The following is a 16,258-nucleotide window of genomic DNA, read 5'->3' as shown; positions in this document are numbered from 1 at the left end:
CTAGGCTGGTATCTTCCCTGGCAAGGTCAATCTTTACCTTAACTGAGTCTATTGTTTTTTTACATCTATAAAACACATCATTGAAATGTCAGGTAACTTATAACTTCCCTTTTTTCTGGACCCCTCAGGGCAAAACCAAATGCCCTAGGCCCGAGGACAGATATCACAAATTCCTTCATTGTTATTGTAATCATGTTAATTGTAGACTGTTAACTATCCTGCACCCACCTAAGTAAAAGGAGTATGTGTCTATCATCTTACTTTTTATCCAATCCCAGAGGTTTCCCCTTGCCACTTTGCTTTCTCCCTCCTCCCTAATCCATCACCAATGGATTTCATCTAACCCACTTGTGTCTCCTGCCATTCTCTGGGGCATTATCCCCATAAGTGGAGATTCTGCTTTCCAGCAATTGTGGACAGTTTGGCTCAAGTAAACTCACAAAAATTCTTTACAGGTTTGAATGTTTTTTATACTAACAAGATGATGCTTTATTGAGTTGTACACTTGAAACCTGTATGGTTTTGTAAGTCAATGTCACTCTAATAAATTCAATTTAAAAAAATTTTATGAGAAAAGAAAAACAAACTCCCTTCTGCACTCTCATTTTACACCCCTTGAAGTGCATGGAACAGATGTAACTATTTCTTTACCTAACCCCTAACTAAGCTAGTCCCCCTCAAAGGTATACATACTGTCTGTTTCATTAAAGGGTGGCCAGGGACTGGTTCCTTTCCTTGTTGCTGGGACCGCATGAGTGGGACCCACACTGAGGAAGCTCAGGGGTAGGAGTTGAGCCACCAGATGCAGTGGCAGTGTACGAATCAAAGGTTCTTTTCGGTCAAAATAATAATAGTTTAGATACTAACTTTATTTCCTTCTTATATAGCCTTGGGTCAACTTTGTGTTGTGGTTTCACTTCCTTGTACTTAGTTAAGCCCCATTTCCTGGTATTCAGTTGGACCAGATGTACCCACCCCAGCCCGCTGGCGCCGCTGGAATTAGACATTCGCGCCAGATGGTGAGACCACGCCCTTAAACCAATCGGAGCAGAGTGTAGCCATGCGTCCTAGATACAAAGAGAACGGACTTCCCCTTCGGTGTACTTTGCCCGGTTCATTTTTCTGTTGGCCTTGCATGCTTTTGGAGAAGTAAATTTGCCTTGTCGAGCGATTTTCAAGTTCCCGTGGCACCTTTTAAGAGCATTTCTAACAACAGCACCCCAGACCCCCAGCACTCACTGAACAGACCAGGGCTTGTGGCTCGGCCTCTATCCAGGCAGGACGGGGTAGCACCGCCCACGAGGACAGGATCCCACAACCGGGGCTTCCCTTCCCTTCCGGTCTCAACAGCACCCAGGTTCCGGCTGAGCGCCTAAATCCGCCGAGACTGCGGGGTCTGGCTTCGCCTGGAACAGGGCGGGACGAGGTAGCCCCGCCTACGAGGGTCTCCAGGACGGAGCTTCCGGTTACCACGTGTCCCTTCCCAGGAAATGGAGGTGCGCGCCCGCCTGGTGGAGTTGGTGCGCGCTGGACGCACCCATCCGCTTTTCACTGTCTGAGAGGCGGCCGCGGACACCTCAGAGGTTCAGGGCTAGACCCGTCCCCCCGCCCCCCGGGAGCCAGGTCCCGAGAGAGCCTGAGGAGCGCCGGCTGCCTTTCCTTGCGGGACACAAAGGGAAACGCACAGTTGAAGTGTGGCAGGTGAGTCTGGCGGGCCAGAGGGAGGCAGCACGGCAGACGGGCACTGGGCGATGAGGGACCGGGAGGCAGAGAAATAGAGTGAAGAGAAGGACAGAAGAAAAGGTGTTCTGAAGACCAAGGGAAGAAAGTCTCCGCAAGAGCGGAGTGTTCCCCTGGATGTAATGCCACTGAGATGCTTTGAGGAACACTAAGAACCAAATGAGGGAATTGGATTTGGCTAAGAGCGGTTTGTAGGTACATCCTGTCCCACTTATACTGCAGCCCGAAAAGTTTTAGATTTGGCAGTGGAAACACAGGTTATAGAGGAGAGGTATGCTTAGTGTCCTCCCTTACCTGCTACCAAAATAATGAATTAGTCCCTTGGAATTTCAAAAGGTAAGTAATTAAACCAAACAAACTCTTGGCTTTTATATGTTAGATTAGTTTAGATCCTTGGGGGGACACATGTGTTTACACTGTCCTCTAGGCAAGGGCATGCAGGGATTAAGCATAAGGATTCCAGTAAACACCCGGGGGTCTACATATGCACAGACTTGTTTGGAAAGGTCAAGAAATAGTTAGGGGTGCCACCTTCAACACTCCCCTAAGTCGGAATTCCAATAAACAGGGCAGGCAGCCTTCCACTCACTTCCCTTTTATCAGAATGTCCTCCTTACAAACTTTCCAACCAGTTCTCATGTGCTTCCCAACATGTAAGGAAGGGGTAAGAGAACAGTCAGAAATCTGGAGTGAATGAAACCTAAACCAGTCAGTACCTTGGAGCTTTAGGACATTTGTGGGTGAGCATGAAGCGCATCCAACCTCCACATCGGAGGGTGACGGCATAGCTTATATGGTAGAAAAGCTGAATAAAATACTTAGAGCAAGTGAAGGTATTAGAGAAAAATCAAGTCAGACAGAACTTGAAGGAAATTGCTGGAGAAAATGTGGGAGCACCTAGGTAAGCCGCACATTTACCTGTGCTTTCCCCACAGAACATTTACTAACTCATAGAGCAAGGAACAGAGACCAAGCTGAAAGAGGTGGCCAGGGCTTGTGGCATTTCCGTTGGCTGGGAAGAAGGAAGTTGGAGTTCAGAGATACCATGGAGTCTGAGATTTGAAATGGAAGCGGGAACCTTAGAGAAATGAGCCCAAAATTCAATGTGCAGTTTCCACTTGAGGTGTTTGTCAGTTCCTAAGCTGTACATGCCCAGGGCAAGATTCCCAGCCCCTAAGTTGAAAGCAACAGTTGCAAGGCTAAACAGTTGTGCAGGCTAAACAGTTGAGCATTGACCTATGAACCAGGAGGTCACAGGTTGATTCTCAGTCAGGGCACATGCCTGAGTTGCAGGCTCAATCCCCAGTGTGGGGCGTGCAAAAGGCAGATGATCAATGATTCTCTCTCATCATGAGAATATTTCTCTCTCTCCTTCCCTCTCCCTTCCTCCCTGAAATCAATACAAATATCCTATTTAATAAAGAGGGAATATGCAAATTAACCAACACAAAGATGGAGGTGCCCACAGCAGAGGCAGGGGTTTCTGTAACTAGATGGCTGTACCCACAGCAAAGGCGGGGTTTTTGTAACACAAGATATCTGCACCCAAGCAGAGGCTGAGTTCCCATAATGAGACTTAACGAGCAATCGGCAGGGACCTGAGGCTGTGCCACCCACCAGATGCCCTACCTGGCATGCACCAGGGGACCTGAGGCTGCACCCCCTGCCTGGTGAGGCTTGACGGGGGGTGGGACTGGCTTTTTCTGGGTCTCACGTGATTTCGAGGAGTGCGCAGGTGGGTGGGGACTTGACTCTGGGTCCCTCTGCACACCCCAGACTCTGACAGGAGGAAGATTTTCATATACATTTTACTAATTTTCTTTCATCTCTGACACTTCTATTATAGAGAAAGGGCAAATAGCAATATTAAAATATTTCCTCTAATTAATTCGCTTTGAATGTGCACAAATTTCGTGCTTTAGGCCACTAGTATTAAAATTTAAACAAAGGTGTCACAGAGTGATTATACAGTTGAAATTACTGCAGTGAGTAAGGGGACAAAGAAATCGACATTTCCATGCAATGAAAACATTTCCCTAGTTCTTTGAGGCCCAAAATGAGAAATTTGTGAAACAGTGGATGTGCCAATGAGTGTACCTGTGTACCTATCCATTAATATTTTTTCAAAATTAAATTTCCAGAGTTTTACTTTCTATATTAAGCACTATCATTTTTGCATACAATAAATCTAATTTGGAAGAAGTAGTCATGCCAATATTTTTCTCTGTGCTTCCTCCAAGCTACCTGAGCTCCAGCTGCTCTTCTTCCCCAAGAAGATCCATGAGACGCTCCTCAGGTGAGTTCTAGTCCATAGTTCAGATTTTAGCCTCAGAAATATGTCCAGGCCTCAGTAGAGGAATATGTAACAGTGCCCTCTGCTCCCTCCCACCTGTCACGATGACCTCCCTCCTGAGAAAATCACATCCTGGGCATGATGAGGTCTCAATTTCCCGGCCTGAAAGCTCGGTTCTATCCAGCTGGGCTCTCCTCATCATTCACAGATTTCTGTAATGTCACCACTTACTTTAATGGAAATTACCATCCCCTGGAGCCAGGAGAACCGAGTTACTGCCTGAACCTACTTTTTTTTTTTCTGCAGTTTATCCAGTTACTTTCCCTGGGCCTCACTGAGACCTGTGCAGGTCCAATGGCAGTTGTCCGAGATTTCCCAGGACCAAGAGGTTTCCCAGGAGGCAGACTAGCATGCCAGAGCAGCCCTAGGAAAACTGGATTGAGTCGGTCCCCCTCTTAACGGTGGAGTTTGTAGTCTGAACTAGTGCACATGTGAAGTTCTTTCCCTTCCTGGTGAGGATGTGCCGATGGGTGTACCAGTGTACCGATCCATTAGTATTTTTTTCGAAATTAAATTTCCAGAGTTTTACTTTCCATATTAAGCACTATCATTTTGTGCAGACAATAAGTCTACATTTAGAAGGAGGCTGTTGAAAATAAATGTGGGAAGGTACCTGAGAAAACAACCCCTTCAATTAAGTGACTGCTTCATATAGGCCTCTCTGCTCTGCAGATGGGGAACATCTAGAGCAAGAATTCTTTCAGAGCCTTATCTTCTCTAGGTAGGGCAGGACTTTGTGTCGTCACAAAATTATCTCCAGTGCCATGGTAACTGTTTCTCTTCATCTGTTGCTGAGCCTTGGTGAAGTCATGTTAGCGTGAACCAGTGCTGTGACAGCTGACAAATGTGGCACTAAGAGCTAGAGGAAGTGGTGACATGTGGCTCCATGGGCCTTCCTGAGATCTGCTAATTCTGGCCACTGTTGAACTCCTCATCAATTTCAGATTTTGTACTTTTAGCTAAACATGATATATTTAATTTTCATTGTTACTGAGATGGTTTTCCCTTATAGTTAGTGTTTTTTTAATGTTATGAATGTCTTTTTTGTTACTGCTTCTTTTTTATCCATTTTAAATTTTTTTATACTAGAAAAAAATATGTTTCTCTCAAAGTTATTTTATGTCTCTCTCTAATGACTACTGTGAAAAGGTCCATCTTCTCCAGACACCTTTTCATCTGAAATCAATAGCAACTCTTGTATTTCTGTGGCCAAACTCATGAGTATGTTTTTGTTTTTGTTTTTTTTTAAATATTTATTTTATTGATTTTTTACAGAGAGGAAGGGAGAGGGTCAGAGAGTTAGAAACATCAATGAGAGAGAAACATCAATGAGAGAGAAACATCGATCAGCTGCCTCTTGCACACCCTCCACTGGGGATGTGCCTGCAACCAAAGGTACATGCCCTTGACCGGAATCGAACCTGGGACCCTTCAGTCCACAGGCCGACGCTCTATCCATTGAGCCAAACCAGTCAGGGCCTCATGAGTATGTTTATCTCATCCAAATTACTTCAAAACCCAGGCAACAAGTGTACTTTAGGACTTGGGTAAACTGACTCTTTTTAAGCTACACTTGCTCATACACATTCTTTGAGGTTCTTATAGAAAGCTTTGCAGTGCAGTTGTTTGCCCTTTTTAAAGTCAACAGCTGACCCTAGCTAGTTTGGTTCAGTGGAAGAGTGTTGGCCTGTGGACTGAAGGTTCCCAGGTTTGATTCCTGTCAAGGGCATATGCCTAGGTTTAAATAAAGTCAGTAGTTGACTTCCAGTGTTCTCCTTGTGATGGGCATTTCCTCTTCTCTCAGGATCACCTAAGTGGGTCAGAGCATCCTGAGCACCGGGTCTTGGTGGAGATGCCAGAATGAGAAGGCGCAAGAGTCGCGGTCCCCACCAACCAGCCTCCCAGGTGACCAGTGCTGGGCCTGGGACAGGGACCACGGTGTCCCTGGCTGCCTCCTCTCCTGCCACCCTCACCCCATTCTACCCACAGAGGCCCTCAGCTGAGGTTGGTGTGACCTTTGAGGATATTGCTGTGCGCTTCTCTAAGAAGGAATGGTGCCTTCTTGATGAGACTCAGAGACACCTGTTCCTCGAAGTGATGCTCGAGAACTTTGAACTCATATCCTCTCTAGGTTGCTGCTGTGGAGCAGTGGATGTGGAGGCACCTGCTGAACAGCATGTTTCTGTGAGAGTGTCACAGGCAAAGAACCCCAATGTAGTTTTGTCCTCCCAGAAGAGCCACCCCTGTGAGAGTTGTGGTCCAGTCCTGAGAGACATTTTCCACTTGGTTGAGCAGGAGGGAACACAACACAGCCTGAAACTGTTGAGGTGTGGGGCATGTGCAAAGCAGTTTTATTTCAGCAAGAAAGCCATTGGCTGCAACCAGACACTTGCTCAGGACCATAGTGTCCGTAATGGAATTCAGTGTTTTGTGTGCCGTGAATGTGAAAAATCTTTTACAAAAATCTCTGATCTCCATTATCATCAGAAATTGCACACTGGAGAAAGTCCATATGAGTGCAGTGAATGTGGGAAATGCTTTAAACAACACTCCATACTTACTCAACACCAGCGAGTTCATTCTAAAGAAAAGCGTCATGAGTGTGGCGAATGTGGGAAATTCTTTAGCCAAAGGGGAGCCCTCGTGCAACACCAGAGAGTTCACACTGGAGAAAAGCCATATAAATGTGATGAGTGTGGGAAATCCTTTAGCCAAAGTTCAAGCCTCATTCAACACCAGAGAGTTCACACTGGAGAAAAGCCATATGAGTGTGGTGAATGTGGAAAATATTTTACCAGAATCTCTGGCCTTTATTGTCATCAGAGACTTCACACTGGAGAAAGGCCTTATAAGTGCAGTGAATGTGGGAAATCTTTTGTCAGGAACTGTTACTTGAGTTATCATCAGAAATGTCACACTGGAGAAAAACATGAATGCAGTCAGTGTGGGAAATCTTTTCCCACTAGCGAAGGCCTCCGTTATCATCATAGACTTCACACTGGAGAAAGGCCTTATGAGTGCAGTCAGTGTGGGAAATCTTTTACCGGTAGGAGTAGCCTCCGTTGTCATCAGACAGTTCACACTGGAGAAAGGTCTTATGAGTGCACTCAGTGTGGGAAATCTTTTACCACTAGCAAACGTCTCCGTTATCATCAGAGACTTCACACTGGAGAAAAGCCTTATGAGTGCAGTCAGTGTAGGAAATCTTTTACCACTAGTGATGGCTTCCGTTATCATCAGAGACTTCACAATGGAGAAAGGCATGAGTGCAGTCAGTGTGGGAAATCTTTTACCTGTAGGAGTAGCCTCAGTTGTCATCAGAGACTTCACACTGGAGAAAGGCCTTATGAGTGCAGTCAGTGTGGGAAATCTTTTACCAGTAGGAGTAGCCTCCATTATCATCAGAGACTTCACACTGGAGAAAGACCTTTTGAGTGCAGTCAGTGTGGGAAATGCTTTACCAGTAGGAGTAGCCTTCATTATCATCAGAGACTTCACACTGGAGAAAGGCCTTATGAATGCAGCGAATGTGGGAAATCGTTTGCCCTAAGCAAACACTTGCATCGTCATCAGAAAGTTCACACTGGAGAAAGGCCTTATGAGTGCAATTAGTGTGGTAAACCTTTTACCGGTAGCCATGGCCTGCGTTATCATCAGAGACTTCACACTGGAGAAAGGCCTTGTGAGTGCAGTCAGTGTAGGAAATCTTTTACCACTATCCATGGCCTCCATCACCATCAGAAATGTCGCACTGGAGAAACGTCTTAGGAGTGCAGTTAGTGTGGGAAGTCTTTTACCAGTAGAAGTAGCCTCTGTTATCATCAGAGACTTCACATCAGAGAAAGGCCTTATGAATGCAGCGAATGTGGGAAATCGTTTGCCCTGAACAAACACTTGCATCGTCATCAGAGAGTTCACACGAGAAAGGCCTCAGGATTGCAGTGAATGTGGGAAATATTTTGCCGGAAACAGTCACTTTTGTTGTCATCAGAGTGTTCAGAGGTTGTACTGATACTTTTGAAGGGAACCACTTTCAAAGATCTTGCAAAGGGCCATGTGTCCTCATGTCTGCAATTCCATGGGTGATGATCACTTGGGTGTAGGACAGTAGGGTTTAGGGGAAAGCATAATTGCTACAGAATCACTGGCCTAATAGGGATTGTGCATAATTCTTAAAATGGAGATAGGTTTCATTTATCTTTATGAATAACTCATAATGCAATGTCCAAGTCAGAAGAGAGGTGAATGTTTAACTTAAAGAAATTAGGAAGTTGTGATTTAAGCCAATTGCACTATTTGCATTCTTCCAGCAGTGTATGACAGATTTAATTCCTCCACATCCTAGAAAAGATTTGGTTTGGTCAGTCATCCTTTATTTAACTTTGTCATGCTACATCATTGTTTGATTGCATTTTTTCTAAGGGTTTATGGTAAGCCTTTCTTCAGATGTGCATTTGCTATCTCTATATTTGCTTAAATGTCTGAGCTTATGTTCTGCCAAATCTATGAATTTTGGCAATTTTCTTTAACAAATAGTGAAACAACAAAAATGCAGGTTATAATTTCACTCATTTTTTGTCTTTTTTGCTTTGTAGGATAAGTGTGTTTCATATTGGAAAAAAAATAAAATCAACAATTGACTCAAGATAAGGGTCTTATTTCATTCCTTTGGATGTGAGTTTTCCCAGCACTGTTTATTGAAGAGAAACTATCCTTTTCCAACTGTGTATTATTGGCTCGTTTGTCAGAGAGGAGTTGGCAGTATATGCAGGGGGCTAGAGGACTACTTGGAAATAGGTCATTCTTGGGGATATCATAGTGGGCTGCAGAGGTTATCAAGATGAGGCACTAAGGGGAAGGGAAAAATGAACCAGCTTCGGACTGATCTTCATAGTCAGTTTATTTATTTATTTAGTTAGTTAGTTCTTTTTTTTAATTTAATAAATCTTTATTGTTCAGATTATTAAAATTGTTTCTCCTTTTTCCCCCCATAGCTCCCCTCCACCCGGTTCCCACCCCACCCTTTCCCTGTACCTCCCCCCACACTGTCCTCATTCATAGGTGTACGATTTTTTGTCCAGTCTCTTCTTGTACCCCCCATATCCCTTTCCCCCTGAGAATTATCAGTCCACTCCCTTTCTATGCCCCTGATTCTATTATATTCACCAGTTTTTTCTGTTCCTCAGATTTTTAATTCACTTGATTTTTAGGTTCACTTGTTGATAGATATGTATTTGTTGTTCATAATTTTTCTCTTTACCTTTTTCTTCTTCCTCTTCTTAAAGAATACCTTTCAGCATTTCATATAATACTGGTTTGGTGGTGATGAACTCCTTTAGCTTTTTCTTATCTGTGAAGCTCTTTATCTGACCTTCCATTCTGAATAATAGCTTTGCTGGGTAGAGTAGTCTTGGTTGTAGGTTCTTGCTATTCATCACTTTGAATATTTCTTGCCACTCCCGTCTGGCCTGCATAGTATCTGTTGAGAAATCAGCTGACAATCATATGGGTGCTCCCTTGTAGGTAATTAACTGTTTTTCTCTTGCTGCTTTTAAGATTCTCTCTTTGTCTTTTGCTCTTGGCATTTTAATTATGATGTGTCTTGGTGTGGTCTTCTTTGGATTCCTTTTGTTTGGGGTTCTCTGTGCTTTCTGGACTTGTAAGTCTATTTCTTTCACCAAGTGGGGGAAGTTTTCAGTCATTATTTCTTCCAATAGGTTTTCAGTATCTTGCTCTCTCTCTTCTTCTGGCACCCCCATAATTCTGATGTTGGTATGCTTGAAGTTGTCCCAGATGCTTCTTACATTATCTTCAACTTTTTGGATTCTTTTTTCTTTTTTTTTGCTTTTCCGGTTGAGTGTTTTTTGCTTCTTTGTATTTCAAATCTTTGACTTGATTCTTGCCTTCCTCTAGTCTGCTGTTGGGTCTCTGTATAATATTTTTTATTTCAGTCAGTGTATGTTTAATTTCTAGTTGGTCCTTTTTCCTATCTTCAAGGGTCTCGTTATATTTATCGGCCTTTTCTAGGATATTCTTGAAGAGCCTTACAACTGTGGTTTTGAATTCTATATCCAGTCGTTTGTTTTCCTCCATTACTTTGGTTTGTGATCTGTTTCTTTGTCTCCCCATTTTTCACTGCTTCCCTGAGTTGGTAGAGTAGCTTTGTGTGCTAGGTTTCCTATATGGCCCAGTGGGTCGGCCTCCCCAGTTAACCTGAGGTGGACACTCTTGGTGCACCCCTTTGTGGACTGTGTGTACAGTCTTGTTGTAGTTAAGTCTTGATTTTTGTTGGTATAACTGGGAGGAATTGACCTGCAGGCCAGTTGGCTGTGAGGATCAGCTGTGTCTACACTGGGAGATTTTCGGTGCTGGAGACAGCCTTATAGGATTAGCCTTGCCAGATTGCAAAAGCCTCTGTGCTCAGCTTGGAAGGGGTGGAGTCTCAGGGCGGGGCAGACAGTCTTGGCTTCCTGTCAGCCCTCCCTTGCGCGCCAGTCTCCAGACATCTGCCTTCCGCGGTTCCTGAGTTTACGCCTTACAGTCCAGATTTCCCGCGCAAGAGCATGGGTCCCCAGGGGCTTGCCCGGAACTGCGGTTCAGTGCAGTTAGAACTGGGGTTCAGTGCAGTCAGGAGCTTCTGACTTCCTTCCGCTAGGGATAGCCTGTGGTAACCTCTGCAGTCAGTCTTTGTGCATACTCACACCTCCAGACCCCTGCCGCTGCGGCTCCCCTGAGTCTCCAAGTCTCCGTGTGCCTTTCTCTCTACCTGACAGTCCAAACTCCCCCTTGTATGAGCCTGGGTCCACAGGGTTTCGCCCAGAACTGAGTTTCAGTGCAGTCGGAACTGGGGTTCAGTGCAGTCGGGGGCTTCTTTCCCCCTCCCGCCAGAGAAAGCCAGCCAGGCACTCCACTGCCCTTTCTCTCTGCGTGCGCATGTCTCTGTACCTCAGCTGTTTGCCACGCCTTCTCCGTGAGCTTTCCTCTTTCCTTCTAGTTGTAGAATTTCCACTCAGCCAGCTTTCCTGTGGTTCTGGATGGTGTCCGTTCTACTTTTAGCTGTAGTTTTGAAATTGTTGTGCGGGGCAGCAGTTTAGGTGCTTATGTATGCCACCATCTTGGTTTCTCCGCAACCTAATTAATTCTCTTCACAGTCAGTTTAGAGGAAGCACTGCAATGTGACAAGAGCCCTGAGTTGAAATTTGCACTAACTAGATGACCTTTCAAAGAATAGGAGCTCCTTTCACCATGAGCTAGAGTTTCTAAGAAGTAAAGCTTGTTGAGACTTTAAATATAGTAAGACAGTGGCTTCCACAGTTCTCAGTTCTCACGATATTGCCATGATGTACTAGTTCTGTTATCCCATTTTATAGAACAGGAAGCTAAGGCTTAGCAGAGTGAGCCAAACTGTCTCAAATCACAGGGCTAATAAGGGACACAGCCACAGTCTGTGCTGCTCAGAGCTTCTGGGTTAAAGAGTCTTCCTCAGTTCTGCTGCCTCATTGTCAGCCACCATCCTGCTCTGTCTGTGTCTGTACCTGTCCCTCTGTCTCTATGCCGTGTGAATTGTGTCCTTGTCCATTTCTCATAGGAGACCTTCTTGGCCTCCTCTTGTAGCTAACAGTTTTCTGCCTCTAGAATGACTTCCCATTCTTCACTGTGTATGATGAGAGCATGTTCCTCTTTTGTTCTCCTGTGGCCATTTTTCATTGCACTGTCCCCACATGGCATAAGCATGAGAGCCCTCCCTCTCTCTGACCTGGGGCCTCTGTGTGACGTATGGGGCAGAAGGAGAGGACGGCAATGGTAAGGCCCCACCTTCTTACAGTCGGGCCCCACTGCAGCACAGAGACCATCTCTCCAGAAAACAGCATCACGAGTCCAGCTGGACATAGAAAAGGAAAGTTCACCTTTACCAGTAACCCCATAATTTCTAACAAACAGAAATGTGACACCATTTTCACTTAGCTCACCTCCTGATACAGCAAAGATGGAAAGGCATAGTAATTCCCGGTGTTGGCGTGGGTGTGAGCCAGGTGACACATGGGTTATTTTTGGGGTCATAAACTAATAAAACCTCACTGGCTGAGAGTTCAGCTTTTTAATTTCTTTAAAACCTTAAACAGATATGTTTGCATTTTACCCATCAATCCAGCTATTCTCAAGAAATAACCAGACAAATTGTAAAATGTACATTAAAAGATAATGATTATATCATTGTTCAGAATACAAAAGAATTGGGAAGAGCGCATCAATACAAAAATATTTTCAAAAGTGGATAAATTAGTTTGGGTACATCCATGTAATGGACTGCTTGCTTGCATTAGCAACATAATTGAACCTTCAGCAACTAGGGGTTAGGGCACCAACCCCTCATTTTGCCATAGTGGAAAATTTGAGTGTAACTGTTGACTCCCTAAAAGCTTAACTATAATCATACCTTTGTATATACAGGGGATTGTTTCTAGGACCACCCAGTGGATATCAAAATCCATGGATGTTCAAGTCCCTTATAAAAAACTAGAGGCCTGGTGCATGATATTCGTGCACTGGGGGTTGGGAGGGAGGGTGTCCCTCGGCTTGGCCTGCGCCCTCTCACAGTCCGGGGCTCTCATAGTCTGAGGCTCTCCGTACCTCTGCACTTTACTTCCGCAGATCCTCTGAGTCTCAGTGTGCTTTTCTCTTCCCTTTTAGTTGTAGAATTTCCACTCAGCCACTCTTCCTGTGGTTCTGAATAATGTCCGTTTTGTCTTTTGGTTGTAGTTTTGAAGTGGTTGTTTGAGGCAGCAATTTCAGGTGTTTACCTATGCTGCCATCTTGGTTTCTCTTTTTTTTTTTTTTTTTAAGGAAAAGGAAGAACAGGAAGAGGTTGAAATGAACCTTAGGTGTTTGATTAGACCTGGAGGTATCATATGACTTCTTAGTTTTTAAGATGGATACATAGGGAGTGTGGAAGAAAGGGGCCCCATGCTGACCTGACGAGCTCAGGGAAGGCGTGTATGGCAGTCTTGCAAACTCAGAGACCTAAAGTAACTACAAAGGATGGTCTGAAATTAAACTTCAAGTAAAAGCAATTATGGTGGGTAGTTACATCCTAGGCCGGTATCTTCACTGACAAGGTCAACCTTTACCTTAACTGAGCCTATCTGTCTTTTTGCATCTATAATAACAAATCCTTAAAATGTCTGGGTAACTTGTAGTTTCCCTTTTTCCAAACCCCTTGGGGCACAATCTAATGTGCCCGAGCTCCTGGACAAATACACAAATTCCTTTATTGTTATCTTTATCATGTTAATTGTTGACTGTTAACTATCTTATACCCTTCTAAGTATCCCGCCATCCTCCAGAGCACTATCCCAATCCATTGAGATACTGCTTCCCAGGAATTGCGAATAGTTTGGCTCAAATAAACTCACAACAATTGTTTACAGGCTTGAATTTTTTTACACTAACAGGATATACATAGGAAAAGGAATAGGAGGATGATAGATGTGTGTGATTGTTTTTGTGTGTATATATTTATGCTAGATACATAGGTGTGTGTGTGTATATAAATATGTACACATGCATGTACATGATATAAATGTGTAAATATATTTAATATACACTCATATGTTTGTATACACTATATATATCCATAACATATACATACATGCCAGAGTTCATGTCTCAGCATTACAAAGGGTTCAGCAATCTGGAGAAAGGCTGTGCATAGATTAAGTAGGAGTCCAAAGACGAAAGATAATTTTGAAAGGCATTGGGGGTTAGCTAAAGGAGCTAAAGACTCCAAGTTCTTAGTTCTTCATTCTTGTCTCAGGACCCGGTGCTTTTTATTAACACAAATTGTCCTAAGGCAAGGTGGAGACATACACTTCAAAGGGTAGTGTTTCAAAGGGTAGGGTTTACAGAAGCATTGTCAGATTGGGGAATAGCCTACAGCTGTTCAGGTGTTTGGCCAACAGGAGTCAATAACATGTATATTAAGATGCCCTGAGCTGTCTGGCAGTAAACAATAATCCTATTCAGGTTTGGGGGAAGTGCCTATGAGCCATTCCAACATATGTGATTATATATGTGACTCAGCCATTGTTGAGCCCCCAAGTTTCATCAAGCTTTTGATAAAACACTTGTAATTATGACATGCTGGAATTGGCTCCCGGCACATATATACGTGTGTATATATTTGAAGCATATGGTAAAGGTCGTGCACAGACATCAGGTCCTGGGAAGGCAGAGTTTTAATTACACCCCTCTTTCCAGCTACAAGAGGGCACATATTTGGCAGCAGAGAAATCACCAGCTCTACCAGGGTTGGCTCTCACCTTACTAGTGAGGCCTTAGATCCAGAGCAGCCAAAACTCTATGGTGCCAAGACCACAGCATGGTGTCCCCATGCCCCAATTCAGGTCCCACACCTCCCTGTCACCACAAAGACCTGCCCAACAACTCCGTCTTAAAGATCTCACCTCTCCTGCATGGAAAGGAAGTGTCTTCAGGCAAAGAACTGCACCTGACAATCCATCTTCCTCCATGAGCTGTCACCCACTGCCCTGCTCCCATCACCCACCTAAGGTCCTCTGGACGTGAGTATCTTCCTCCCAGCCTGGACACCAGTGCCTGCTGAGCCACACCTGGCCTCTTGGCAGCTAACCCTGGACCACAGAACTCTGTTACCCTCTTTTAGATAGAGAAAAACATCAGTGTGCCCAGGAAAAATTCTTCCAGGCCCTCAGTAGGAACAGGGGTGATGGGAGGAAGGCAGGCCACCTCCCAGAAATACACCTCCCAGAGTCCACAAGTCTCCATGTTAGGAGGCCCAGGGCAGCACAATGGCACCCACCTCCCCACCCCCCACTTCTTCAGCGGAGAAGTCCCACACTGCAAAGCCCTCCTCAGCCCGAGGCCAGGCAGACCCACTGAAGGAGCAGAGGCAAGCTCAGATTCGTCACAGAACCTGGTTTATGTAGCCTGGTTTACATTGGGTAGCAGACTGCTGTAAGCCACTATGAAAGAATGGCTAGTTCATTTCTTAAAAATTTGCCTCTGTTGGGGTCAGCAAGAACAACACCAGGTGTTAGATAAATGGGGTCGGAGTGGACCTGGGTTCAGCAACCTTGGTAGTTGAGTTCTGGCTTGAAAACAGTTGAGAGCCAAGAGTCAAACTATAAGAGAACATTTATTTAGAAAGTCAAGAGGAAAAATAAGTAATTCATAGAAGAAATGGGCTTAAGAAACAAGTTACAGAGGCAAAGAAAGAGCCCTTGTAGTTTAGAAGTGAGGAAGGTAAAGGTGAGGGGGTGGGTAGCAGGGGGGTTGGGGAGGTGCGGGCGTGCTCCCTGGAGGGAGAGCGCACTGGGTCCTCCCTCCTAAGGGTTTAACGGTGGAGATTTTAGGGGAGGTCCCAGGGGAAGATCTCAATAGAACATTCAGCAGCTTTCCAGGAGTTTCCTTTCAAAGGTCAAGGTCTCCATGGATTGATTGGTCTGCACCAGGGCAGGGGTGCAGCGGGTCCTGAGGCAGCCATGGTGTCGCTTGTCTGGTTTTGCTGCTTTTCTGGGCCTGGAGCTGAAATACAAGGCCTAGATGTTATCTTTAGACGTCAGGGGCGTCTAAACAGTATGACTAGCAATGTGAAAAGCCAGGGGGTCCAAACTGCAAGACCCGTGATATGCTCCGGGAGGGCAGGTTACCCCGATGATGACAGGATTCTTGTTTTCCCAGTGTTGCCCCTTGCTGGGCATCCAGGACTTCCCACCCTGGTGACCTGTACCTGGCACACTGTTCTTGCTGTGCTCATGTCGGTCTAACTGCCCATAAGCATTTCAGATGGGGCAAGCAGGGAGCCACAGCAGGCTCCAGACCCTCCTGACCCTCTGATGCCCTTCCCAGAGGAAGAGGACTCGGCCCCTGCCAACTGGCCACACACCTGCCCATCTAGACCCTGAGGATGCGTCCTCCCCCCAGTCCCTGCCCCAGGGCACAAAGGCAGAGGCAGAGCAGCCCATTCGGGAAATCTGCCCACCCCAGGGCCCTCAGTCTCCGGGGTATCACTTGTTCTTCGAGGGGCTTCTGAGCCTCTGATAACATGAAATATGGAAGTGCTTTGCAAACAGTAAAGCGCCCTGCAAATACCCAGCAGGGTTTAAGGGGAGGCAATCCAGGAAGGTG

General features: G+C 45.2%; 1 protein-coding gene across 1 annotated transcript; it reads left to right on the top strand.

Moving 5' to 3' along the window:
- Positions 1-1,100: 1,100 nt before the first annotated feature.
- Positions 1,101-8,736, top strand: LOC308233314 (uncharacterized protein). Its single transcript, XM_080640232.1, has 3 exons — positions 1,101-1,701; positions 3,981-4,036; positions 5,898-8,736. The coding sequence occupies exon 3, from the start codon at positions 5,954-5,956 to the stop codon at positions 7,703-7,705; it is 1,752 nt and encodes a 583-aa protein (XP_080496358.1). The 5' UTR covers positions 1,101-1,701; positions 3,981-4,036; positions 5,898-5,953; the 3' UTR covers positions 7,706-8,736.
- Positions 8,737-16,258: the final 7,522 nt, after the last annotated feature.

This window comes from Plecotus auritus (genome assembly GCF_963455305.1).
Source record: "Plecotus auritus genome assembly, chromosome: 9".
Lineage (NCBI taxonomy): Eukaryota > Metazoa > Chordata > Mammalia > Chiroptera > Vespertilionidae > Plecotus > Plecotus auritus.
The sequence above is the reverse complement of the archived record's forward strand: the minus strand, read 5'-3'. Positions and strand labels throughout refer to the sequence as shown.

Excerpts from the sequence above, each read along its gene's own strand:
- LOC308233314 (XM_080640232.1), top strand. The coding sequence starts at position 5,954 with ATGAGAAGGCGCAAGAGTCGCGGTCCCCACCAACCAGCCTCCCAGGTG.